Here is a 27,245-nt window from a genome sequence, read left to right on the forward strand (position 1 = left end):
AGGCGGAAGTTCCACGTGTTTGTGTTGAGCAAAGGCGGGCGGTGGGCGGGGACACGAGGCTGCGGCCGCCCACGGTCCCGCGGTCCGCATTGGCTGCACAGGCCCGGCCCCGTGGCCCGGTCTGGGACAGCATGGCTTCTCCCGGGGCCCCGGCGCCCCAGCTGGAGCTACCCGAGCGGAACTGTGGGTACCGCGAGGTCCAGTACTGGGACCAGCGCTACCGAAGCGCTGCCGACTCCGCCCCGTACGAGTGGTTCGGGGACTTCTCCTCCTTCCGTGCCCTCCTAGAGCCGGAGCTGCGGCCGGAGGACCGGATCCTCGTGCTAGGTGGGTTGTCCTGACGCTGCCTGGTTCCGGAGCTGGCGGCCCCGGCCCCGGCTACTGTGCTCTGGTCTGTTTAGTCCTCACGGAGGACTCCGCAGTCGGGAACCGAGTTCCAGTGCCTCCAGAACCCCGGAGGCGTGAGAGAGTGCCCCTCGCGGGGTCCCCTGAACCAGGGGAAAGAGCAGTCTGTCGGGGTGCACGCATGCGGGTGTGCCAGCACCCTGGGCAGGCAGCCCCTCGTTGAAGTCGCACCGCTACTTGTCTGTGTGACTTAGAACAAGGCAGGAACTCGTTCTGAGCTTTAGAGTCATTTCTGAAAACGAGGCTGCGAGTACAGGTCAGGTAGGGCGCGTGCACCCTGAGCGCCGCGCGCGTCTCCCTGTGCGCCGACGGGCTTCGGAAAGCAGTCTTCCCCTAGAGTCACTGCACTCTGCGAGCCGGAACCGGCACTTTTTTCCGCCCGAGGTGAGGGTGAGAGCAGCGCCCTCTGCAGCCCGAGGGGAGAGGGCAGCCGCGATGGGCGCGCTTCCCGCCGCGAAGGTGGGCTCCCTCAGGCCTGGGGACCCCGGGGGTTCTGTCCCACAGTCAGCCCTGCAGGCTCCAGTGAGGGCTGCCCTCCAATTATAGTTTTTATTTTGCTCTTCGTAAAAGACGTTAAATGTTTAAGTGCAATATTTAATAGGTATGAAAGATATCTTTTATGTACATATAATATATATTGTATGTAAGGTATAAGTAACAAAGGCAATGCATAGGTCTACCAGATTGAGTTTGAGAAACAGGGCATTGCGAGGTTTAGAAAGGAAGTATATCCTATTGGACTCCAGGCTGGTGCTGTGGCCTAGTGGGTTAAGGGGTTAAGCCATACCCGCAGTGCTGGCATCCCATATGACCACAGGTTTGAATCCAGGCTGCTCCACTTCTGATCCAGTTCCCTGCTAATGTCAGAGGATGGCCCAAGTACTTGGGCCCTTGCTACCCACACAGGAGACCTGGAGGAAGCTTCTGGCTCTTGGCTTCTCCTTGGCCCATCCCTGGCTGTCGTGGCCATTTGGGGAGACAACCAATGAATGGAAGATCCTTCCCTCTCTGTCCCTCCTCTGTTTCTGTAACTCTGCCTTTTAAATAAATAAAATTAACGAAAAAGGAAATAGACTGTATAGGCAGCTAATTATGTTGGAATGCTGGCACAGCTGATCAATCTGTTTTTCAGACTTTGATGTGCATCAAGATCATCTGGAAATCTGGACCCCACCCTGGGATTCTAATTCCAGGGATGGTCTAAAGTGGGACTCGGGAGTCTATTTTCAATAAATTCCAGGGTCTGGTGCCATGGCACAGTAGGTTAATCCTCTGCCCGCAGTGCCGACATCTCATATGGGCACCGGTTCTAGTCCCGGCTGCTCCTCTTCTGATCCAGCTCTCTGCTGTGGCCTGGGAAAGCAGTAGAAGGTGGCCCAGGTCCTTGGGCCCTGCACCCGCATGGGAGACCCGGAAGAAGCATCTTGCTCCTGGCTTCGGATTGGTGCAGCTCGGGCTGTTGCAGCCATCTGGGGAGTGAAACAATGGAAGGAAGAACTTTTTCTCTGTCTGTCCCTCTCACTGTCTATAACTCTACCTCTCAAATAAATAAATAAATAAATCTTAAAAGAATTCCAAAGCTAGTTCTTTAAATATAAATGTTTATATTTGAAAGGCAGAGTAAGAGAGGAGAGGGTGATCTATCCACTGGTCCACTCCCCAGATGGCTGCAACAGCCAAGCCTGGGCCAGGCTGAAGGAGGGAGCCTCCCATGTGGGTGACAGGGGCCCAAGTACTAGGGCCATCCTCCCAGTCATATAGGCAGGGAGCTGGGCTGGAAGTGGAGCAGCCAGAATTGAATCCAGCGCTCCTCAGTACCAGCTGCCAGTCTCACAGGCTCTGGCTTAACCCTCGGGGCCACAATGTCAGCACCAGCCACATCTGATTCTTACGTTACTTATTGAGAGAGGGACATTCCCTCAAGATCTGCCTGTCTGGGAGGTATCCTTTTCTGGATAGGAGGGCTGAAAAATCTAAAAGGAAAGACTTTCCAAGCAGGATCTCTGAAATCTAAGAATGTGACCCCCAACTGGGGGCCCTGTGATTCCTTTTACTTCAACGGCCATGAGTTGAGGACCTGGTAGGTGCCAAGAATGTGCTGGGCCATCTCAAACTGATTTAATCTTTGTGACGTCCCCTACAGGTGAAAGACAAATTTTTGTTTGTTTGTTTTTATATCCTCATTTATTCATTGAACTAAGAAACTTACTCTGTCCAGATGCTGAGTTAATTTCAAGGCAAACAAGTTTCTTGCCCCCATGAAATTTTCAATTTGGCAAGAAAGAGCAATCTACCCAAAGAATATTGTCTGACATAGTAAATACTAGTGTGAAGTCAATGGATAAAGATTTAAGCATTCCTAATCCAGCAACAACTCTAATCCCATGAACTATAATTGGCAGAAGCAATCATAAACATAGAACTCCATGTCATCCAGTTATTCATTTGCATTTCTACTTAAACATTTTAAAAAATCATACCTAAGATTGCATAATATATATATATGCTATCTTGATATTAAACATAAGAAAGAATGAAAATGACCATGCAATAATAGCAACTTTGAATTGCCTTCCTTTTTAGACAAGTTATAATCCTATTTGTTCTCTACAGTGTAGATTATTGTTGTAGGTACTCTTCCTCTCTCTCACTTTTTTTTTAAATATTAATTTATTTATTTGAAAGAGTTACCCAGAGAGAGAAGGAGAGGCAGAGAGAGAGAGAGAGAGAGAGGTCTTTCATCTGCTGGTTCACTCCCCAGCTGGCTGTAATGGCTGGAGCTGTGCTCATCTGAAGTTTGGAGCCAGGAGCTTCTTCCAGGTCTCCCACATGGGTGCAGGAAGCCAAGGACTTGCGCCATCTTCTACTACTTTCCCAGACCATAGCAGAGAGCTGGGTCCGAAGTGGAGCAGCTGGGACTCAAACCAGCGCCCATATGGGATGCCAGCACTACAGGAGGCATCTTTACTTGCTTCACCACGGCATCAGCCTCCCTCCCTCTCACTTTTTTTTCCCAGATGACAAATCTGGAGTTTTAGAAACTGAGCCCCAAGACAAAAGAATTTCTTAGACCAGTATTATATTTTAGCTATCCTTTATCCTAGACCTTTTAATGACATTGCCATGAGCAAATTCTAAACTCTTTGCACTTCAGTTTCCCCTTTGTGAACTCATGATTATACTAGATACTGCAGTATAATCATGACAAATTTTAAGAGCCTTACTCTAGGTTAGGGGTCTGCGTTCTCTGAAAATGGCCAGATGGCTAATATTTTAGATTCTGTAGGCTGTGCAGCCTCTTTACTGCTACTACTACTAGCACTACTACTCAGTTGTGCTGTCGTAGTGAAAAAGCAACTACAAGCAATATATAAGTGAATAAGAATAGTTGTTTTCCAATAAAACTATTTATGAGAACAGATGGCAGCTGGATTTGGCAACCCCTGCTGTAGGTCACAGGTTGCACCCACTGGAAGCAAATCCTGAGATGAAGGTTCGCATTGGAGCCATCTGCTTGTTAACTGCTCCCAGGGGAAGTTGCTAAGGGATTGGGGGAATGAGGAAGAGGAGGCCGAGCAAGGTTGTGGTCACTTACCTTTACCCTAAGAGTCATGTCAGAAGCAAACACATGCCAAAGCCTAGGGACATGCAACAACTGGCAAAAGGAGTCCAAAAGAACCTGGTCAGAGCACCGTGTCCACTGCCATTGTGCAGCAAGTATGTGGTGACCTAAGGGTGCTATGTGGTGCCTGATCACTGTGGTCATATATATGTATTTTTTTATTTGACAGGCAGAATTAGACAGTGAGAGAGAGAGAGAAAGGTCTTTGCTCTGCCGGTTCACCCCCCAAATGGCCGCTAAGGCTGGCGCACTGCGCAGATCAGGAGCCAGGCACCTCCTCCTGGTCTCCCATGTGGGTGCAGGACCCAAGCACTTGGGCCATCCTCCACTGCCTTCCCTTCCCGGGCCACAGCAGAGAGCTGGACTGGAAGAGGGGCAACCGGACTAGAACCCGGCACCCATATGGGATGCGGCGCCACAAGCGAAGGGTTAACCAAGTGAGCCACGGCGCCGGCCCCCACTGTGGTCATATTGAAATAGCTGACTGGGCCTCTTGAAAACTGGGGGCAGTGGAACACTTTATTTAGAGCGCTGGCTCTGGACCGACACAGGCCTGGGTCCACATTTTGTCTCTAGCAGTGACCTTATTACCTTGGGCAAGTTCCTTGTCCATTTCCCTCAACTTTCCCATCTAGAAAATGGGAATGGAAATAACAGTATCATATTTATGTGTGTATAGTATATATATACACACACACATATATGATATATATATATACCTACTATCAAAATAAACAGATAATTCTTAGAAAAACATAGTACCTGGTGTTCAGTGACTGCTACTGAAAATTAGAGAAGCGATTTATCCAGGGCTGTTCAGAGAACTCTGCCTGCGCCTGGTCCCTGTGGCTGGAACACCCTGTGGCAGGTGATTGCACATGGATGACAGTCACAGCTCTGCTTCCATTACTCTTCATTCTCTACCCTTGCCTGACCCCATCCTTCATAGGGATTTTTTTTTTTTTTTTTTGACAGGCAGAGTGGACAGTGAGAGAGAGAGACAGAGAGAAAGGTCTTCCTTTGCCGTTGGGTCACCCTCCAATGGCCGCCGCAGCCAGCGCGCTGCGGCCAGCGCACCGCGCTGATCCGATGGCAGGAGCCAGGTACTTATCCTGGTCTCCCATGGGGTGCAGGGCCCAAGCACTTGGGCCATCCTCCACTGCACTCCCTGGCCATAGCAGAGAGCTGGCCTGGAAGAGGGGCAACGGGGACAGAAGCCGGTGCCCCAACCGGGACTAGAACCCGGTGTGCCGGCGCCGCTAGGTGGAGGATTAGCCTAGTGAGCCGCGGCACCAGCCCATAGGGATCTTTTGATAATTTGACTTCCAATTTAGATTTCCTAGAGAGAGAAAGGGCTGACCAGAGGATTCAGTTGCCCAGTGCCCATGGTGGCTAGCTCTGTTACAGACAGGTGGATTGGTTTACATCTTACTTCCCAAGTTCTCGGTGTGCGGTTAGCGTCTTCGTAGCGCTGGGGCCCCGTGTGATGTGTTCTTGGATGTTTGAATTGATCCTTTCTGGCTCTGCTTTCCTGGGCCCCCACCTTGGCAGTTTGTAGCCTTCCCCATCTTGGTTGCTGGCTCCAGATCACTGAGGCAGCAGAATCAATCAGTGCTTTGTGAGCATGACTGGCCCTGTGATCAGGTTGTGATCTCCCTTCATCTTTGGAACAAATTCTCTTGGAAGATGCGATCCTGTTCCAAGGGGAACAAAAGGGAGAAACTTGGGTTTGTCCACAGTGGGCAGAGCTCTGCAGGCATTTGAGGCTAAGTAGGGGTGAGGAAGGGTCGGTGGGGCAGGTGCCCAGTGGACCCCACTTCCACCCCACCCATGTGCTGTTATCTACCAGTGCTTGTTGTGGCTCCACTGAGGGGAAGCAGGTTGGGTTTTCCCAGGTGAGACAGTATTCTCCCGAACCCAGGGCCTGAGGAGGAACACAGGAAGCAGCCCCTGAGGACTGGCCAGCTGCCTCTGTGTGCCCTGTCCAGGTGCCAAGCCCTGCTAGATTAGGGCTATCCCAACAGCTGATCCTGTGATCCTCTTAGGGAGGCAAATGCCTAATTCTAAGAGCTGGGGATCCCCCACGTGGGGCTGCTGAAAGCTGTCATCAGCTGTGTTTTCAGGCCGAGGCTGGCCAGTGGAAGGCCTGGCGAGACCGCTGTGTCTTCCGAAGAAGTAGTGCCCATTGGGCCATAGGTCCATACCCACAGCTCTAACCCCCGGCCCCTGTCTAACCTGACACTGCCCTCTTTGAGACTGCCTCCAGGCACTTCCCACCAGTGTTGCCATTTGGTCAGTTTTTTCAAGATCCTGCTTGGTTATCAGCTCCCCTGAAGATTTGGGTTGACTCACCCTCCTCTGTCTTCCACAGCCTGTCCCTATGGAAACACTCCTCACATCAGGTGGCCAGCGCCTGATTCCACATTGGTTTTTCTCATGAAGCCTGAGCTCTTTGAGGACAGAGACTCTTACTTGGCAGTAGAGCCAACATGGAGTGCTCAATACAGGCATGAAATATTACAGGGATCAACTCCAATGTGCGTCCCCACCTTCACCTGTTAATTCTGCCTTGAAAAACAAGGTGGGGGGCCAGGGCCAATGGGGCTGTGGTGAAGAGGGTAAAGCTGCAGCCTGTGAAACTGGCATCCCATACAACCGCTGGTTTGAGTCCCAGCTGCTCCACTTCCAATCCAGCTCCCTGCTAATGCACCCGGGAAAGCAGCAGGAAATGGCCCAAGTGCTTGGGTCCCTGCTACTCACAAGGGAGACCCAGATGAGTTCCTCAATCCTGGCTTCAGCCTGGCCCATCCCTGGCTGTTGCAGCCATTTGGGGAGTGAACCAGTGGGTGGAAAACCTCTCTGTCTCTTCCACTTTCTCTGTAATTCTGCCTTTCAAGTAAATAAGGAAGAAAAATAAATTAAAATAAATTTTAAAAAGAAAAAGTAGGAGAATCACCTGACATGAAGCCTTCCCAGGGTTGATATCTTCTGAAGTTCTCTAAGAGGTAAGATATTATCTTTGTTTTTAATATTTATTTAGTTATTTATTTGAAAGGCAGAGTTACAGGGGCTGGCGCTGTGGCACAGAAGGTTAAAGCCCTGGCCTGAAGTGCCTGCATCCCATATGGGCTCCTCTTCCAATCCAGCTCTCTGTTATGATCTGGGATAGCAATAGAAGATTGTCCAAGTCCTTGGGCCCCTGTACCCACGTGGGAGATCCGGAAGAAGCTCCTGGCTCCTGGCTTCATATTGGCACAACTCCAGCCATTGCAGCCACCTGGGGAGTGAACCAGCAGATGGAAATCTCTCTCTCTGTCTCTACCTCTCTCTGTAACTCTGTCTTTCAAATAAATAAAAATAAATCTTTTTTTAAAAAAAAGAAAGGCAGAGTTACAGAGAGAGAGAGATCTTCCATCTACTGGTTCACTCCCCCAAATAACAGCAGCAGCCAGGGCTGGGCCAAGCTGAAGCCAGGAGCCAGGAGCTTCGTCCGGTTCTCCTACATGGGTGCAGGGGCCCAAGCACTTGGGCCATCTTCTACTGCTTTCCCAGGCACATTATCAGGGAGCTGGATCAGAAGTTAAGCAGCCAGGACTCAAGCAGTGCCCATTTGGGATGCCGGTGCTGTAGGTGGTGACTTAACCCACTGTGCCACAATGCCAGCCCCTAGATATTATCTTAATAATAATACTATAGGGAGCTGGCATTTAGCCTAGCAGTTAAGACACCCACAACAAGGTACCTGGATCTGGCTCCTGGCTTGGCTCTCGTTCCCGTTTGCAGCTTTCTGCCAATGCAGGTCTTGAAAGGCAGTAGTGATGACTTAGTAAGACCAATCGGGAGACTTGGATTATATTCCTGGCTCCCAGCCCCGGCTTGGCCCAGGACATTTGGGGAATGTACCAGCAGAGGAGAGTGCCTGCTCTCTCCCCCCATCTCAGATAAATCCATAAATAAATAAAAATTTGAAAATAATGGGGCCAGCACTGTGGCGCAGTGGGTTAATGCCCTGGCCTGCAGTGCCGGCATCTTAAATGGGTGCCAGTTTGAAACCTGGCTGCTCTACTTCCAATCCAGCTCTCTGCTGTGGCCTGGGAAGGCAGTGGAAGATGGCCCAAGTCCTTGGGCCCCTGCATCTGCATGGGAGACCCAGAAGAGGTTCCTGGCTCCTGGCTTCAGATCGACACAGCTCTGTCTGTTGCAGCCAATTGGAGAGTGAACCATCGGATGGAAGACCTCTCCTCTTTCTGCCTCTCCTCTCTCTATGTAACTCTGACTTTCAAATAAATAAATAAATCTTTTTAAAAAAAGAAAATAATATAGTCCTAATAGTGGCAGTATTATCTCCATTCTCAGAGTGAGGAAACTGAGGCTTGAAGAGTTTAATGATTTGCCATGGCCGTGTGACTAGGGATATCCTAAGTTCAGAGCTCCCTCAACTACTCCTGAGAAGTTTTCTTTCTTTTTAATGGTTTATTTATTTATTTGAAATGTAGAGTTACAGAGAGAGAAATTGATCTTCCATCTGCTGGTTCATTCCTCAAATGGCTGTGATGGCCAAGGCTGGGTCAGACCAAAGTCAGGAGCCAGGAGCTTCATCTGGATTCCCCACATGGGTGCAGGAGCCCAAGCACTTGGGCCATCTGCTGTTTTCTCAGGATCATTAGTCAGGAGCTGGATCAGAAGTACAGCAGCCAGGTCTTGAACCAGCACATATAGGTGATGCCGGCACTACAGACAATGGCTTAACTGACTACATCATAGTGCTGGCCCCTTCTTCCTTTTTTAAGGGTTTATTTATTTGAAATGCAGAGTTACAGAGAGAGGAAGAGACAGAGATTTTCCACCTACTGGTTGGCTACAACAGTCAGGACTGGGTCTCCCAAGTGAGCGCGCAGGGGCCCAAACACTTGGGTCATCTTCTGCTGCTTTTCCCAGGCCATTAACAGGGAGCTGGATCAAAAGTGGAGCAGCCAGTACTAGAACCAGTGTGCATATGGGATGCCAGCATTGCAGACGGTGACTTTACCTGCTTTGCCATAACGCCGACCCTGATGTTTTATTTCTTAAATGTAGTGAATCACATCCTGTATGTGAGTAGGTATTTCCTTCATTTTTATGAACAGGAAGCCCACATTCTTAGCATGTAAACAGCTTGCCCTAGTCCTCACAGCTGGGAATGTTGGAGCCAGGGTTTGTGCCCAACCGTGTGTGTTTGCAAGGCTGATGCACAAGCCTGCACTCTGCTCCCTCTTCCTCAGTACTGGGGGCTTTGGAGTGAGAAAAAATGGGGTCAAGAATAGATGGATAATCAGAGGGAGGTGAGAACCAAAGGCAACCTGGCTCTTTTGCCACCCATCCCTTCCCACCCTAGGTTGCGGGAACAGTGCCCTGAGCTACGAACTGTTCCTTGGAGGCTTCCCTGATGTGACCAGCGTGGACTACTCATCAGTTGTGGTGGCTGCCATGCAAGCTCGCTATGCCCACGTGCCCAAACTGCGCTGGGAGACCATGGATGTGCGGGCGCTGCGCTTCCCCAGTGCCTCCTTTGACGTGGTGCTTGAGAAGGGCACGCTGGATGCCCTGCTGGCTGGAGAACGGGATCCCTGGACCATATCCTCTGAAGGTGTCCAAACCGTGGACCAGGTGCTGAGTGAGGTGAGGGAGCAACAAGAGAGGAGGGTAGATGGTCGGGTGGGGATGAGGGGCTGACGCTTCAGGGGGTTGGAAGAACTTAGAAGCCAGAAGATACAGTTTAGATTAAGTGATGGGTCACCCTTTGGAAAAAGAAAGGTTAAGTTGGGTTGACATTAGAGGGAGCTGAAGTGGCCAGCCTCACAAAGGCTGATGTTTGGCTACTGGGTTGCAGAGGGATGAGGTGGCACAGGTTTCAAACAGGAGACACAGACTGGGAGGTGAGCAGCTGGTAGGAAAGCAGTGTCCTCTGCAACTAACATCACTGCCATGCTCCTACCTTTCTAGGATTTAACTTTACTCCTGTTGTGGCAGGAGCAGAGGCAGTGGCTTCCTCTTAGCCGTGGGAAGTCTGAGCTACCAGATGTAGAGTGCCTGAGGTCTGACTGGGAGGGCACCTGGGGAAGTACTGACCTTTGAGAGTCAGGAGATGACTCCTCACTGGTGGCTTCTCTGTCTGCCTTGCAGGTGAGCCGGGTTCTGGTCCCTGGGGGCCGGTTCATCTCCATGACCTCTGCTGCACCCCACTTTCGGACCAAACACTACGCCCAAGCCCGTTATGGCTGGTCCCTGAGGCATGCAACCTACGGCAGCGGTTTCCACTTCCATCTCTATCTCATGCACAAAGGCGGGGAGCTCAGCGTGGCCCAGCTGGCACTGGGGGCCCAGATTCTGTCACCTCCCAGACCCCCTGCCTCACCCTGCTTCCTTCAGGACTCAGATCATGAGGACTTCCTCAGCGCCATTCAGCTGTGAGGCCAGAAGCATAGCCCTGCAGCCTTCCTGCCTTCTGCCCGGACTTCTCGGGGAGCTGGGATTCCTGACTCAGGCTGGGTCCAAGGTGCTCACATCCCAGCAGCCTCATGGCCAAAGCAGAGCTGCTGAGAACAAGCTCACATGAACCAATACAGCTCAGGTCCAACTGGATTCCAGATCCCAGGTTTCTAGCTTCTTTCTTGGGTTCCTTAAACCTCTCCTGGGTTCCCCAACCTCCTCCCCCAGCATACCGAACCACCAGAGATTTCATCCCCATAGGTAAAGCCCAGCATAACCTCTCTGCACACCAGCCGGCTTCAGAGACCCCCATCCAACCTGGACTTATCCATCTGAGGCTGCTGACTTGGAATCCAGATTGCTTTATGCTTCTGACTCCAACCCTAGACCCTACACTGGTGACCTGTCCAGCTTAGGTTGCACATGTACCCAAGGAAGCCACAACATAATGATGTCCCCAGGCCAGGCTGGCCTGCCCATGTTTACTGGGCAACCCTCCCCTGCCAGCAATATGCACCTGAGATTCCCACGGAGCTGCCTCCCTCCCGTTCTGTCCTGGCTCCAGAGCAGACAGAAGCAGCAGGCAACACACACACGCGCGCACACACACACAAGGAGGTCTGTGTTTATTCACACACTCCTGGTACAGTGAAGATGGAGGGACATTTACAAAGGACACCCCTGGGTTGAGAACATCTCCAGGACCACAGGTGTCATCGGAAGGTGCAGAGCAGTCTCCTGGGTTCTCAGGGACAGGACGCAGGGGTCCAAGGTACAATTAGATCTGGGCCCTTAGGTGGTGATACCTTGGTGGGAAGGGTCTGCCCGACAGCCTCCTGGGGTCCAGCCTGGACAGACTGGCCATGTGGTTGGATACCATGTTGGGGCTTCTCCCACCCCAGCCTCAACACCCGTCCTTTCTGCCAGGCGCAGAAGAGCATGGTGGAGACTAGGTTGGGGGGCAAAGGGAGGGGCACGAACCATGAGTGGAACCAGTAAACAAAGAGTCGGATATAAAAATACAAATGTGCTGAGGAAGTCCCTTAGAAAGAGGCTGAGGTTGGGGTCACGCCAGACAGGGGAGGGGTTGGAGTGAGGAGCGACCCGGAGGGCTGGGCTCAGGTGGGTGGGAAGCTCATGCAAATACGCAGCCAAACATCCCCGGCCGCGCGCGGTCCAACACCGGCAGCCCCCGGTCTGCAGACCGGACTGGCCGGAGGGGGGCGGGGCAGGGGAGCCGTGCAGGAGGGGGCAGACCGGGAGCTGGGGCCGTGGGTCTCTGTGTCCGTTCCGGTGTGCGGGGTGGGGCTGCGGCCCGAGGTTCTAAAGTGCATGAGCGCGGCGGCGGGCTCCGGGCCGGTCCGCGCCACCGCCGCCGCCGCCGCCGCCGCCGTGGTGCTGAAGCGGACAGCTCCGGAGTGTCTGGCAGCGGCGGCAGCGACACTGACCCGGCGGCGGCGCGGCCCTGCAGCCCCCGCCCGCGGGCGCCTGGGCCGGGGCGGGGGGCGCCGGCAGCCGCATCGCCGGCCCGCGCTCCTGGCCGCTGCGGGACTGGGCCCGGAGCCCGCCGCCCGAGCCGGCGCGTCTACACTCCGGACGGCGGCTTCTCCCCCATCCCTTTCAGCACGTCGTCTATCCGGTCATCCTCGATCACCACTGCGCAGGGAGAAAGCGCGTCAGCCGCGCGGCCTCGGGGGGCGGCGGCGAGAATGGGCTCTGCGTCCTCGCGCCCCGCGCGCCTGCTTGCCCATGGCCCCGCGACTCCCCTCGGCTCCCCGTGCCACGGTGCCCTCTCCTGCCGACCCGGCCGCGGCCAAGCCTCCTTCCCGCAGACCATCCCCCCCTCTTGCCATGGAGGAACGCCCCTCTTCCAAAGGCTCCAGCTCTCCGTCGCCCCCCCCCACCCGTGCGAACCTCCCGCCGCTGGAGCCTTCCTTCGTCAGAGATGATCAGAAACCTCTAGCTCACGGAAGCCCCCTCTTCAACCCTCAACTCAACAGGACCCCTTCCTCGAATGGGGCTCAAACGGAATACCCAGCTAGTTTAGCCCTCCCCCAAACCAGAACTCTTGCCGCTGGAACCCTTCTTCCGACCCTGGTGGCAACAGAGCCCCTCTCCCCATGCAAACAACCAGGGCAGCCGACCCGCCCCCCCCCCCCAAGCCTAACAGCCCGACGCCCCACTCGGCCCAAAGGTTCTTCCATAGCATCCACCAACTCAGCTTTGATCTCAAAGGCTCGGCCCACCCCGCCTTCCCACTTCCAAGCAGCCCCAAATGCCCCGACCGGCCCCTCCCCCTCGCCCGGGCACCAGGGCTCTCTGCTTCCAGAGGTGGCGAGCATCGAATCCGGGGCACTGTGTTCCCGGGAGAGGGGAAGAGAGGGACACAACACTGCAGCGGGGACACCCCCTCCAGCCCGGGCCGGAGAGCGACTGGCTGCGCTGGTCTGCGGCAAGAGCTGCGGGCGCTTGGCGGGGAACAGGAGTTGGGGGGCGCCCGGCAGAGGGTTTCTGGGTCAGGCGGCGACTCCGGGCCCGGGCCGCGTACCTCGCTTGGCTCGGCCGATCTGGCCCAGCTTGGGGGGTCGCTTGGCCTGGTTGCCCGCGAAGAAGGAGTTGGTGTCCTGTAGGCGGCAGCTGAAGGAGAGATCGGAGCCCTCGGGGTCTGCGCCGAAGCGGCCCATCTTGTCTTCGCTGTAGGGCAGGATCTCGGACATGGCGGGCGCGGGGTGGGCGCGGGGCGGGCGCGGGACTGCGGCGGGGCGCGGGCGGCGGGCTGGCTGCCGGACCGGCCCTAGCTCAGCAGGGGAGCCGGCGGAAGGATGAAGTCATGCAGCATCCGGGGCTGCGGAGCCAAGCGGGGCCTCCTCCCCCGCGCCTCCGCCTCCCGGGCCGCTGGGCAGGCGGCGGCGGTGGCGGGGACCGGGCGGGGGCGGGGGCGGTGCGCGGGGGGCGGGGGCGGTGGCGGCGGCGGCGAGAGCGGAATGACGATGAGCGCCCGACTGCGGCAGAGCACGGCGGGCGGGGCGCGGCGGAGGCGGGGCGGCACTGGCCAGGGGAAGGGGCGGGGCCGGGGCCGGAGCGCGCCCCACTGTCCCGGGAGGGGAGGGCGCGGCGTTGGTAGGGTCCCGCACGGTGGCGGGAACGGCCCACACGTGGGTCTGAGGGAACGGCACCGGCCAACCCGGGCGCGATCCGGCGAGGGAGGCGGGACCGGGGTGGGGGAATGCGGGAGCGATCCTGGTACCTAGGGTCTTAGGGGGAGGGTTTGACAGCGAGTCTAGAAGTGTGCAAACGGGACTGGGAGCTGGGGAGCCGGAGGCCCGCAGCGAGGCTAGCGGAGCAGCAGGGAGGGTTGGGAACCGGATGAAGAACGAAGAAGGCACGAACGCGCGGGACGCGCGCCGAGAGTTCTCGGGCCAGTGGGTGGTGCCCGCGCCATTGGCGCGCTCTGAAGCCCGGTTGCTTTGCGGGTCTCACCAGGGTCTGTGCACGTCTGCCTAGCTGTGTGTCGCTCTGTCTGCGTGTCGGCATCTTATCTCTGCGTTCCTCGTCCCGTTACGGTGTCTGTTTACATCTGTCTCACGTGTCTTTACCCTTCTGTATCTGTCTCCGCGCCAGGCCGCTGTGTCTCGGTGTGGTTGTGTTCCCCGAGTCTCGCGTATTTCAGGCTTTCCTGGTGTGGTAGAGGGGTTTAGAAACGGCCTACGGGCGCTCCCCGAGGCGGACTCCCGGCTGCGAGGCCGGCTGCCGGCGCGGAAATCCGGACTCAAAGCGCCCGCCGAGCGACGCAGCTTCCCCGCCTCGGAGGCCCGCGCTGCGCTCGCCGTGTAGGAGGAATGAATGGCAGCGTCGCGGTGACGCGGGGAAGCCCGGAGCGCCTGAGGACGCGGCGCGCGCTGCTGTGTGTCCCGAGGGAGTGGGGTGGGGGTGACGCAAGGTGCCCCCCGCCCTTATTGCCGGGGACACGGAAGGGTCCCCCCACGCACCGATGGGAACCCGCGCTCTTCTTCCTCCACCCTCTGTGCCCTCACCGCACCCCCGCTCCGGCCGGCCGTCAGCCACAGCGTCACCTGCCCGCTCGCAGGGGCTCTGGCGCAATCCCTGGACGTGGAGGGGCGGGATGTCGCCCGTGTGGCCACAGTGACGACATCCCCGAGAAGGTAATAATCGCCCTGTGGATTCAACCCGCACCGGGCGGAGGCGTTTTCCTCCCTTAGTCCAGCCAAACCGCTCAGCCAGTGGGATGCCGGGGGTCGGGTCTCCTTCTCCCGACAGCACCTCCTCATCTAATGTTCTCTTCGGGAACACGGAGGCAAACGAAGAGCTGCCTGCTCTCCGGGGGAAGAGGGGTCAAGGGGTCGTGTCACAGGGAGCCCGGGTCCCGTGCCTGGATCCGCGGCCCTATCAAGCCGGCTCCTGCTCTGTCCCAGCCAGCAGGAGGAAGGCTGAAGCTGGAGGCCGAGGACCAGGACAGGACAGAGGGAGCTCAGCGGCGGTAGCAGATAGTCCAGAAAATTCCATCCCCACTGGAAGTTATGCAGCAATAAGTTCCATCCTGACCTGGCCTCTTTCTGGAGGATCTTGAACTCAAGGTCCCTCAATCATGGTTTACAAAGAATCAATCTGTTGGTATCTGTAACATTTTAAGAAAATAAGGTAAGGCACACAAAACATTAGATATGTGTTCTTTCAGTCTTCTGTGTATTTGCATAATATGCATGCCTCTCTGAGCCCCATGCTCCAGTCCAGGATATTAAAACCTACTTATTAAGGACCGTTCTGTGGATGAAACGAAATTGTCCCAAGGGGAAGTGTTTGTCTTGGGAGATAATGAGCTAAAGGTACAGCGCCAATGCTAACGGATGGGGGGTGCGGGGGGAGGAAGGGGACACGCCTTGAGTGTGCTCGCAGAGGATGAAAGCTGCATGGGACCTTGAAACAATTGCCATTTCTCTCCCCAGAATCAGGGAGATTGGAGGAGAAATAATTTAATCCACAACTAAATTGGTTAGTTCTTCCTTAAATAATCTTATTCCTGTCCTTGCTGTGCTTGGTGGGTCAAAGCTGAAGCAAAGATGCAAGTGCAACATTGTGAAGATACTGTAATACTGTATATAAGCTCCGACTGTGTTGGGAACCCGTCAGAGGACGCTCTCTGACTCTAATCCTCTACAGAACATGCTGAGCTTCTGCATCCCCGCCCATGAGATGAAATTCACTCTCACAGCCAAAATGAAGTAAAGTGTGCGCGGAGTTGTGTGAAGGCGCATGTTAGAGTTTCTCAAGTGAAAGCCTCTCCTTTGGGCCAGCAGCTAAGATGCCACCATCGCATATGGGAGTACCTGGGCTCCAGTCCCAGGCTGACCCCTGACTGCAGCGTTTCTGCTACCCCAGACCCTGGGGACAGCAGGGATGACTCAAGTAATCGGGTTCCTGCCACCCACAGAAAAGACCTGGATTGAGTTCCCAGCCCCCAGCTTTGACCAGACCTAGCCATGGTCATGGTGGGTATTTGGGGAGTGAACCAGTGGATGGGGCTCTTTTCCTCTCTTGATAGGACCCCCCCACACACACACACCTCTGTCTCATTCTTTCTCTCTGTCTCTCTGCCCCTCAAATAAAGTATTTTTTAAAATACGAAGCTAATAAAGTACAAAATATCTTAAAAGAGTGAGGCAAGGGCTGTGCTGTGGTGTGGTAAGTTAAGCCTCAGCCTGCAGTACTGGCATCCCATATGGGGGCTGGTTCAAGTCCTGGCTGCTCCACTTCCGATCCAGCTCCCTACTAATGCACCTGGAAAAGCAGTGGAAGATGGCCTGAGTGCTTGGGTCCCTGCCACCCACACGGGAGACCTGGAAGAAGCTCCTGGCTTCAGATCGGCCTAGCTCTGGCCATTGCAGCCATTTGGGGAATGAACCAGTGAATGGAAGACCTTTCTCTCTATCTCTCCCTCTCTCTGTCTGTAACTCTGCACTTCAAATAAAATTAAAAAAATAATAATCTTTTAAAAAAATAAAAGAGTGAGGCAGAGCTGTGTGAATAGACATGGTAAGGCCTCCTTGCCCTACCAAAACATCAGCAAATGATAAGTGTAGATTATAATTTCATATAGATGGGAAAAGTACCTATACACACATATATGTGAGTATACATTGTCTATGTATGTATGTAAATGCATATAAATGGCTATGATTGTCTCTAATTATGGTGCTGGGATCCCAGCAGCAGCAGGATGAATTTCACCTATTTAAAAAAAGATTTATTTATTTATTTGAAAGGCTGAGCTATGGAGGCAGAGGCAGAGACAGAGAGGTCTTCCATCTGCTGGCTTACTCCCCAAAGTGGACCTGGGCCAATCAGAAGCCAGGATCCTGGAGCTTCTTCCAGATCTCCCATGCAGGTGCAGGGGCCCAAGAACTTGGGCCACCTTTCACTGCTTTCCCAGGCCATAGCAGAGAACTGGATTGGAAGAGGAGCAGCCAGGACTTGAACCAGCACCCATGTGGGATGCTGACACTGCAGGTGGTGGCTTTACCCACTATGCCATAGCGCTGGCCCCAAATTTCATCTTTTATTCTATATACTTCTAGGGTATCTTATGTTACAATAAAAAAGTTTGAATGATTTACTAAAACAGATTTATGCAGTCCATATACCAAGCATCTCACTGTAGCCCTAGACCAGTTAGTCAACTTTGAAAAGAAAATAGTTTAGTGGTTAAGAATCTGGAGTTAGATTCAAATCCAGGCTCTGCCTTCCCTCTGCTTTGTGGCTTGGGGCACATTACCAAATATCCTGTGCTTTAGATTCCCCATCTCTAGAATAAGGACAATGATATTGACAGAATGTAGCTTACTGGAGCCTTGCAAGGATTAAACAAGTTAACATATAAAGAGTGTTTAGGTTAATGTTGGACTACAGAATGCTACCTATTAATATACAGAAAAATACAAAGAAGGAATTAAAAGTAATAGTATAGGCGCTGGCTTTGTGGCATAATAGATTAATCCTCTGACTGTGGTGTTGGCATCCCATATGGGCATCAGTTCAAGTCCCGGCTGCTCCACTTCTTATTCAGCTCTCTGCTAAGGCCTGAGAAAACAGTAGAAGATGGCCCAGGGACTTGGGTCCATGAGTGCACAAGGGAGACCCCAAAGAAGCTCCTGTTTCCTGGCTTCAGATTGGCTCAGCTCCAGCCATTTGGGGAGTGAACCAGAAGATGGAAGACCTTTCTCTCTGTCTCTCCCTGTCACTGTCAGTAACTCTACCTCTCAAATCAAAATAAAATCTTAAAAAAAAAAGTAATAGGGCCGGCGCAGCGGCTCACTAGGCTAATCCTCCGCCTTGTGGCGCTGGCACACCGGGTTCTAGTCCAGGTTGGGGCACCGGATTCTGTCCCGGTTGCCCCTCTTCCAGGCCAGTTCTCTGCTGTGGCCAGGGAGTGCAGTGGAGGATGGCCCAAGTGCTTGGGCCCTGCACCCCATGGGAGACCAGGATAAGTACCTGGCTCCTGCCATTGGATCAGCGCGGTGCGCCGGCCATTGGAGGGTGAACCAACGGCAAAGGAAGACCTTTCTCTCTGTCTCTCTCTCTCTCACTGTCCACTCTGCCTGTCCAAAAAAAAAAAAAAAAAGTAATAGTATAGTGGTGGGCACTTAGCCTCACAGTTAAGACACCCAAGTCCCATATCTGAGTACCTGGGTTGGATTCCCAGCTACAGATTCCAGCTTCCTGCTAATGCAGCCCCTGGAAGGCATCAGTGATGGCTTATGTGGCTTAGTCTTTGCTGCCCACATAGCAAACCTACACTGAGTTCTCAGGTTCCAGGTATGGCCCCACCCAGTCCCAGCTATTGCAGGAATTTGGGGAAGTGAACCAGTGGATAGGAGCTCTGTCTCCCCAAATAAATAAAAAAGAATTTAAGTGATGTTATCACTAGATATGTTCTCCCCTCCCCCCAAAGATCCATTTCTATTTATTTTGAAAGGTATAGTGACATGGGGAGAGGGAAAAACAGATTTTTCCATCCAGTGGTCTACTCCCCAAATGGCTGCAATGGCTGGGGCTGGGCCAGCAGAAGGCAGGAGCCCAGAACTCCATCTGGGTCTTCCATGTGGGAGGCAGGGCGCCTAGCACTTGGGCCATCCTCCACTGCTCTCCCAGGTACATCAACAGGGAGCTGGATCAGTAGCTAAGCTGCCAGGACTCCAAGTGGGGCTTGGACGTGGGGTGCAGCTGCCAAAAGCAACAAGCTCAACCAGTGTGGCACAGTGTTGACCCCTAAGTATATTCTTATTTGCATTCAGTTTCATATCTTTCCAATCATTCTTCAACCTGAGCTTTTATACATTTTCTTCACAAAAATGATTTTTAAATTATTTACTTATTTATGTAAAAGGTAAAGTGACAGAGAGAGAGAGAGAGAGAGAGAGAGAGAGAGGGAAAGAGATATCTTCCATATGCTGGTTCACTCTCCAAATGACTGCAATGGCCAGGCTGGGCCAGGCTGCAGCCAGAAACATTATCCAGGTCTCCCACATTGGTGGCAAGGTCCCAAGTACTTGGATCATCTACCATCACCTTCCCAGGCACATTAGCAGGGAGCTGGATCAGAAGCAGGACAACCAGGACTCCAACCAGCATACCATACTGGATGTGCTGTACTCCAATGCCAATGTTGGTTCCAGATTTTTTTAAAAATGTGTACTCGGGGCTGGCATTATGGTGTGTCAAGTTAAGCTGCAGCCTGTGATGTCAACATCCCATATGGGCACTGGTTTGCATCCCAGCTGCTCCACTTCTGACTGATCTAGCTCCTTGCTAATGCACCTGGGAAAACAATGGAAGATGGCCCTAGTGCTTGGGCCCCTGCACCCGAATGGGAGACCTGGAAGAAGCTCCTGGCTCCTGGCTTCAGCCTGGCCCAGCTCTTAACTCTTACAGCCATTTGGGGAGTGAACAAGTGGATAAAAGATCTTTTTGTCTCTCTGTAGCTCTGACTTTCAGATAGATAAATCTTTATATAAAAAATTTACTTTTGTTTATTTTAAAGGCAGAGAGACAGAGATCTTCAATCTACTGGTTAATTCACAAAATGCCCACAAAAGCCAGAGAAGGGTCAGGCTGACACGGGGAGCCACAGTCACAATCCAGGTCTCTCACCTGGGTGGTGGGAACCCAAGTACTTGAGCCATCAACTGCTGCCTCCCAGGTTGCACGTTTGCAAGCAGCTGGATCAGAAGTGGAGCAACCAGGACTCAAACCAGGCACTCCAACATGAGATGCAGGTGTCCAAGCTGCGACTTAACTGCTGCACAGAACACCTGGCCCCAAGAAATTTTGGTGTGTGTGTTTAAAGGTTTATTTAGGGGCTGCTGTGATACTGGTATCCCAAATGTGTGCCAGCAGCTCCATTTCCCATCTTTGGATTTATTAATTTTATTTATTTATTTTTTGACAGGCAGAGTGGACAGTGAGAGAGAGAGACACAGAGAAAGGTCTTCCTTTTGCCGTTGGTTCACCCTCCAATGGCCGCGGCGGCTGGTGCGCTGCGGCCGGCGCACCGCGCTGATCCGATGGCAGGAGCCAGGAGCCAGGTGCTTTTCCTGGTCTCCCATGGGGTGCAGGGCCCAAGCACCTGGGCCATCCTCCACTGCACTCCCTGGCCACAGCAGAGAGCTGGCCTGGAAGAGGGGCAACCGGGACAGAATCCGGCGCCCCAACCGGGACTAGAACCCGGTGTGCCAGCGCCGCTAGGCGGAGGATTAGCCTAGTGAGCCGCGGCGCCGGCCTTGGATTTATTAATTTTATTTGAAATGCAGAGTTATAGCAATAGAGAGAGAGGGAAGGGGAAAGAGAAAGGGAGAAGGGGAGAGAGAGAGATTGATCTTCCATCCACTGGTTTACTCCTCAAATGGCTTCTTCTGGGTCTCCCATGTAGGTGCAGGGGCCTAAGCACTAGGTCCATCTTCCATTGTTTTCCCAGGTGCATTAGCAAGGAGCTGGATCAGTCAGAAGTGGAGCAGCTGGGATGCAAACCAGTGCCCATATGGGATGCTGGCATCACAGGCTACAGCTTAACCTGCTATACACAATGCCAGCCCTGAGTACATATGGGTGCAGGGGCCCAAGCACTTGGGCCATTCTCCACTGCTTTCCCAGGCACATTAGCAGGGAACTATATCAGAAGTGGAGCAGCCAGACCTTAAATGGTCACTCATATGGAATGCTGGAGTCACAAGCAACAGCTTAACCCACTTTGCCACAACACCAGTCCCACCCCACAGAATTTCTTAACTTTCTCTTCTCTTCCACTTAACTCTATGTGGAAAACATATCCCCATTGTGTTAGCTCATAGCATTTGTAAATGTTGCGTACTCTCCCATGATAGGGATGTTTGATTTATTCACCAAGTCCTGTAGTCTTGGACACTGAATCCACTCTCCCCCCTTTAAAAACATTATTTATTTAACTTGAGAGGCAGAGAGAATCTCCCATTTGTACATTTATTCACCAAATGCCTACAACAGCTAGGCTTCTGTCAGGCCAAAACCAGGAGCCTGAATATCATTCTGGGTCTTTCATATGGATGCAGGGACCCAACAACTTGAGCCATCGCCTGCTGCCTCCCAAGGTGTGCATTGGCGGACAGCTGGAATTGGGAGCCAAGCCGGACTTGAGCTCGGGCACTCTGCTATGGGATGTGGGTGTCCCAAGTGACACCTTAACTGCTACACCAAACACTCATCCTTATACCCTTTTCTTAGTATTTTGAATAGTGCTGTGATGAACAAATGTAGGAAAAAATGGACACTATTTTTCAGGCCCCCCCCCCAACCAAAAGTTTAGTCTGGGGCAAGCACTGTGGCATAGCCTGTTAAACCTCCTCTTGCGACACCTGCATCTCATATTAGTGTAGATTCAACGCCCAGCTACTCTGCTTCCAATCCAGCTTGCTCCTAATGCACCTGGGAAAGCAGCAGAAGATGGCCCAAGTGCTTGGTCTCTGCCATCCACATGGGAGGGCTGGAGGGAGTTCCAGGCTCCTGGCTTTGGCCTGGCCCAGCCCTGGCTGCTATTGGCATTTGGGGAATATAACAGCAGATGGAAGATCTCTCCTTGGGGTCGGCGCTGTGGCACAATAGGTTAATCCTCCTTGCGGCGCCGGCATCCCATGTGGGCGCCAGTTCTAGTCCTGGCTGCTACTCTTCCAATCCAGCTCTCTGCTGTGGCCTGGGAAAGCAGTAGAAGGTGGCCCAAGTCCTTGGGCCCCTATACCCACGTGGGAGACCCGGAAGAAGCTCCTGGCTTCAGACCGGTGCAGCTCCAGCCGTTGCGGCCATTGGGGAGTGGAACCAACGGACGGAAGACCTTTCTCTCTGTCTCTCCCTCTCACTGTCTGTAACTCTACTTCTCCAATAAAAAAAAAAATCTTAAAAAAAAAAAGATCTCTCTGTCTGTCTTGCTGTTTCACTCTGTTTTTCAATTAAATACATCTAGTTTTAAGAAATATTTATTTATTCATTTATTTAAGAGAGAGAAAGACAGAGAAGGAGAGACAGAGTAAGATCTTCCATATGGGTGCCAGCAGCTCCAGTTCCCATCTTTGGATTTATTCATGTTGTTTGAAAGGCAGAGATAGAGATAGAGATAGAGAGAGAGAGAGAGAGAGAGAGAGACTATTCACTGCTTCACTCCCCCAATGACCCCATTGGCCAGGACCGGACTAGGCCAAAGCCAGGAGCCTGGACTTCTATCCAGGTTCCCACATAAGTGACAGGGACACAAGCACTTGGGCCATCCTCCCTGCTTTCCCAGGCTCATTAGCAGGGAGCTGGGTAAGAAGTGGAACAGCCAGAATACAAACCGGGCCCTGTATGGGATGCTGGCATCCCTGGAAGTGGCTTAAACTGCTGTGCCACAACCCTGCTGACCCTCAATGAAATCAATCTTTAAAAAGAAAAAAATAGGGGCCGGAGCCACGGCTCACTAGGCTAATCCTCCGCCTAGCAGCGCCGGCACACCGGGTTCTAGTCCCGGTCAGGGCGCCGGATTCTGTCCCGGCTGCCCCTCTTCCAGGCCAGCTCTCTGCTGTGGCCCGGGAGTGCAGGGGAGGATGGCCCAAGTGCTTGGGCCCTGCACCCCATGGGAGACCAGGATAAGTACTTGGCTCCTGCCATCGGATCAGTGCGGTGCGCCTGCCGCAGCGCGCCAGCCGCAGTGGCCACTGGAGGGTGAACCAACGGCAAAGGAAGACCTTTCTCTCTGTGTCTCTCTCTCTCACTGTCCACTCTGCCTGTCAAAAAAAAAATCACTAAAAAAAAAAAAAAGAAAAGAAAAGAAAAAAATAGGGGCCAGCGCTGGGGCACAGCAGGTTAATGCTCTGCCTGCGTCGCTGGCTTCCTATATGGGCTCCAGTTCTAGTCCCTGCTATTCCTCTTCTGAGCCAGCCCTCTGCTGTGGCCTGGGAAAGCAGTAAAGGATGGGCCAAGCACTTGGGTCCCTGCACCCAAGCAAGAGACCTAGAGGAAGCTCCTGGCTCCTGGCTCCTGGCTTCGGATCGGCTCAGCTCTGGTCATTGGGGCCATTTGGGGAGTGAACTAGTGGGTGGAAGACCTTTCTCTCTGTCTCTCACTCTCACTGTCTGTAACTCTACCTCTCAAATAAATAAATAAAATTAAAAAAAGAAAAGAAAAGAAAAGAAAAAATAAATTCTACTTCTCCATTTCTGAATCTGGACTTGACCCTGTAATTTGCTTTGCCCAATGGGGACACTAGCAAATATGATGTGAGCATAGGCTTAAAAACCTGTGTTCTGGAGCTTGCCACATTTTTGTTGCTGAGAATTCCAAGACCACCCTTCCTGCCGGAAGAGAGGCCACATGAAGACAGTGTTCCTATGACACATGGAAGCAAGACCTTAACAAGCTATCCTAGGCCTCCCAGCTCCTGCTGGGCTGGCCCAGTCCTGAAGAACTACCCAATCAACACAGAACATGAAAAGTAATACATGTTTGTTGTTTTAATCTTTTAAGTAGGAGTTATTTGTTATGTAGCAAAAGTTAATTGATACAAATGTCCTGTAAATAATTATTTCCCGGAACAAGTTCCTAGAAGCAGTCTTTCTGGATCAAAGAGTGTGTGCACACTGCTGTACCTTTTAAAATACATTTATTTGAAGGGCTAAGCCTCCACCTGCAACACCAGCATCCCATATGGGTGCTGGTTTGTGTCCTGGCTGCTCCTCTTCTGACCCAGCTCTCTGCTGTGGCCTGGGAAAGCAGAAGAAGATGGCCCAATTGCTTGGGCCCCTGTACCCACGTGGGAGACCCAGAAGAAGCTCCTGGCTCCTGGCTTCAGACCGGCTCAGCTCCAGCTGTTGTGACCATTTGGGGAGTGAACCAGCAGATGAAAGATTTCTCTCTCTGTCTCTCCCTCCATCTCTCTTTCTGTAACTCTACCTCTCAAGTAAATAAATAAATTAAATATATTAAAAATGTGTTTTAAAATATATATATTTATTGAAAGGTAGAGCAACAGAGAGAGGAGAGAGAGAGAGATCTTCCATCTGTTGATTCATTCTCCAGATGGCTGCAATGGCCTGAACTGGACCAGGCTAAAATCAGGAATCAGAAGCTTCTTTGGGTCTCCCATGTGGGAACAGTGGCCCAAGCACTTGGACCATACTTGACTGCTTTCCCAGGTGCATTTGCAGGGAGCTGGATCAGAAGTGGAGCAGCCAGGATTCAAACCAGTGCTCTGATATGGGATGCCAGCATTGTAGGAAGTGGCTCAAACTGCCACACCACACAGCAGCCACACACTTCTGTTTCTTTTCATTCATCACTGCCAAATCCATCAATTTCTCAGCCATCAGCACTAGAGTGCCTGTATTGCCCATCTTTGTCGGTACTGGATGCGAATGGTTCTGTTATCTTCATGACTTCATTGTGTTAGCACCTAAACTGTTGTCCATACCTTCTCAGTTCACAATCGATTTAGGGAAAGGCAATATATATATATATATATATATATATATATATATATAACACCCATATAGGAAATGAGGGGCAGAAAAGAGGGAGGAAAATATGAGAGGAAAAGATGAAAAAACAGAGGAAAGAGAATTACAGCATAGAACCATCCCCAAACCTCTTATGAACAGCATCCTTAGCACGTAGTCAGGAATGATTCTGAGTCTGGTGAATCATTTTGGTAATGAAAAAAGCACGAAAGGAGAATGTCCACTGAGGCCAAGCCTAGTGAATCTGAAAACCCTGAAAATACATACTGGTGTTTTCACGGCTGAGTGCAGCTGATTCTCACAGCAACTTTCTGAGACAGGTTCCCATTTTACAGATGAGGAAAACTAAGCATCAGATATTTCAAGTAACTTGATAGAAAGCATACAGCTGATAAAGAATTGAACCCAGATTTGGGTCCAGGTTTGCCTGGCTTAAAAACCGATGTGTTTTCCAGTTACCCTTTTTGGATGGGATGTGGCAAAAGACTAGCAACTAACGTTGGGAGTACAGCCTCCGTGATTCATACTGCTGACCTGCTCTCAGGAAACTCCCTGGGTTTGAGCTGCAGCTCTGCCACTTATTAGCTGGTGTGGCTCTTAGTACTCTGTGCCTCCATTTCCTCATCTGCAGAATGGTTCAAAAGCATCAGGTGGGGGGCCCACGCTGTGGCGCAGCAGGTTAACACCCTGGCCTGAAGCGCTGGCATCCCATAAGGGCGCTGGTTCGAGACCCAGCTGTTCCACTCCCGATCCAGCTCTCTGCTATGGCCTGGGAAAGCAGTAGAAGATGGCCCAAGTCCTTGGGCCCCTATACCCACATGGGAGACCCGGAAGAAGCTCCTGGCTTCTGGCTTCAGATCAGCTCAGCTCTGGCCATTGCGGTCATTTGGGGAGTGAATGATCAGATGGAAGACCTTTCATTCTGTGTGTGTGTGTGTGTATGTGTGTGTTTGTATAACTCTGCCTTTCAAATAAATAAATACATCTTTTTAAAGTATCAAGCGGGTGAGTGAACACGTAGACATGAAGCATCTGCAACCGTGGCCAGCACAGAACACAGTGCTGCCTGAACTTACTTTTTCCAGTACAGTGTTGCAGGGGCCCTGAGCCTTTTGTATTTTTTTAAAATTTCTTTTTATTTATTTATTTATTTAACAGGTAGAGCTATAGATAGTGAGAGAGACAGAGAGAAAGGTCTTCCTTCCATTGGTTCACCCCCCAAATGGCTGCTATGGCCGGCGCTGTGCTGATCGGAAGCCAGGAGCCAGGTACTTCTTCCTGGTGTCTGATGCAGTGCAGGAGCCCAAGGACCTGGGCCATCCTCCACTGCCCTCCCGGGCCACAGCAGAGAGCTGGACTGGAACAGGAGCAACTAGGAGTAGAACCCGGTGCCCATATGGGATGCCGGCGCTGCAGGCGGAGGATTAACCAAGTGAGCCACGGTGCCGGCTCCCGGGCCTTTTGCATTTCTGACTATTGCATTGCCAGGATGTCCTCACGTAGTGGCTTTGGTTACAACAGTCACACCCACACATCCCGCTGGGGCAGGGCCCACTCTGCTGCCATGCCGCTTTTCATTCGTTTGAGGAGGAGGGAAGTGGTGAGTTGGTGAGTGTTGTCATCAGAGAGAACGGGAACAGCTGCAGAGACCTGCTCCACATAGATTTCCCAAGTCCTTGCTGCTGCCAACTCCAGTACGGTTGCCTGTAAAATCTGCTTGCTCAGGGAACCCCTGATTAGCCTACAACCCCTGGTTCCTACCTCACTATGGGAAATAGAACAGGCTTCCCCAGTCCTAGAATTCCCATACCCAGCTAGAGTTTACACAGTGATCGCAATCATCATGAAGTGATAATAATACACGCATGCCCACCAGCAGCCAGTCTCCTTAGCCCTTGACAAATCCTGTTGCTTAATTCTCCCAACCACCCTTTGAAGTGACTCCTATTCTTGTTTCCATTTTGCAGATAAGCAAACTGAGTCTGAATCCAGACTCTCTCTCACTACTCGCGACACCGTTCTGCCTCCTGCTTGGGGACCTGAGATTCCGGGGCGGGCAGTGGCTCAGAAGGCAAGGGCATGCTTCTCAGCCTCATCTGGTGACCATCCACAAGCACGGTCCATGCCGGAGCAGGAGGAGGTCGGAGGGCGAGCTGGGCGTCAAGACATAGATTGCACATTTGCCACTACCTCAAGAAGCCATCCCCCTTTCAGGAGGCCTGGGAGGCAGGGAGCGGGGCCATGGAACAGTAGTAGGGTTTAGGCCTGGGAGGAAGGAAAAGTCTTCTTGCTCCATCGCCATCTCCACGCTGCGAGCAGGACGAGTCAGCCCCTTCCCCCAGCATAGAAAACAGTGGGCACTCTTCCACCAGCCGACTGCAGCAGCGCCAGGCCTGGTGACGGAGTGACAATATGGAAGGCAGATGGCAGATGCATGGATGCCACACTATTGCCTCGCAGTTAAATATTGCTTAGTGTTTTTTTTTTTTTTTCTTGTAAACCTCCCAAATAAAATGGTTTGCTTTCCTCAAGTTAGAAGTGTTAGCACGTCTTTTCTTTAAATATCTGTGTGTGGCTGTTTTTTTCCCTGCCAATTTGTCACCATCTGTAACCCTCCCTTTATGAGATGATCTGATGACAGCACTTATGGTGGAGAGTAAAAGTGCATCTTGAGGCAACAGGGGAGAGTCAGTGGGTGTGTGCTGTGTGTGGATGGCCCCCTG

General features: G+C 52.4%; 2 protein-coding genes and 1 long non-coding RNA gene across 3 annotated transcripts; 2 read left to right on the forward strand and 1 right to left on the reverse strand.

Moving 5' to 3' along the window:
- Positions 1-9: 9 nt before the first annotated feature.
- EEF1AKMT4 (EEF1A lysine methyltransferase 4) lies at positions 10-10,648 on the forward strand. The gene is made up of 3 exons (XM_008266603.4): positions 10-327; positions 9,402-9,685; positions 10,190-10,648. Exons 1-3 carry the CDS (start codon positions 132-134, stop codon positions 10,475-10,477), a joined length of 768 nt encoding a protein of 255 aa, XP_008264825.1. The 5' UTR covers positions 10-131; the 3' UTR covers positions 10,478-10,648.
- Positions 10,649-11,104: 456 nt separating this feature from the next.
- CAMK2N2 (calcium/calmodulin dependent protein kinase II inhibitor 2) lies at positions 11,105-13,482 on the reverse strand. Its single transcript, XM_017346966.3, has 2 exons — positions 13,044-13,482; positions 11,105-12,151 (listed from the first exon to the last, which is right to left on the reverse strand). The coding sequence occupies exons 1-2, from the start codon at positions 13,210-13,212 to the stop codon at positions 12,081-12,083; spliced, it is 240 nt and encodes a 79-aa protein (XP_017202455.2). The 5' UTR covers positions 13,213-13,482; the 3' UTR covers positions 11,105-12,080.
- A 52-nt stretch (positions 13,483-13,534) lies between these two features.
- LOC103350463 (uncharacterized) lies at positions 13,535-27,048 on the forward strand. The gene is made up of 3 exons (XR_518474.4): positions 13,535-14,658; positions 14,929-15,154; positions 26,490-27,048. It is a non-coding gene; the product is annotated as an uncharacterized lncRNA (long non-coding RNA).
- Positions 27,049-27,245: the final 197 nt, after the last annotated feature.

Source organism: Oryctolagus cuniculus, chromosome 4 (assembly GCF_964237555.1).
Source record: "Oryctolagus cuniculus chromosome 4, mOryCun1.1, whole genome shotgun sequence".
NCBI classification, from domain to species: domain Eukaryota; kingdom Metazoa; phylum Chordata; class Mammalia; order Lagomorpha; family Leporidae; genus Oryctolagus; species Oryctolagus cuniculus.

Excerpts from the sequence above, each read along its gene's own strand:
- EEF1AKMT4 (XM_008266603.4), top strand. The coding sequence starts at position 132 with ATGGCTTCTCCCGGGGCCCCGGCGCCCCAGCTGGAGCTACCCGAGCGG. Across the intron at positions 328-9,401 it reads GGACCGGATCCTCGTGCTAG|GTTGCGGGAACAGTGCCCTG; the intron begins GTGGGTTGTCCT and ends TTCCCACCCTAG. Across the intron at positions 9,686-10,189 it reads TGGACCAGGTGCTGAGTGAG|GTGAGCCGGGTTCTGGTCCC; the intron begins GTGAGGGAGCAA and ends TCTGCCTTGCAG.
- CAMK2N2 (XM_017346966.3), bottom strand. The coding sequence starts at position 13,212 with ATGTCCGAGATCCTGCCCTACAGCGAAGACAAGATGGGCCGCTTCGGC. Across the intron at positions 12,152-13,043 it reads GATCGGCCGAGCCAAGCGAG|TGGTGATCGAGGATGACCGG; the intron begins GTACGCGGCCCG and ends CTCCCTGCGCAG.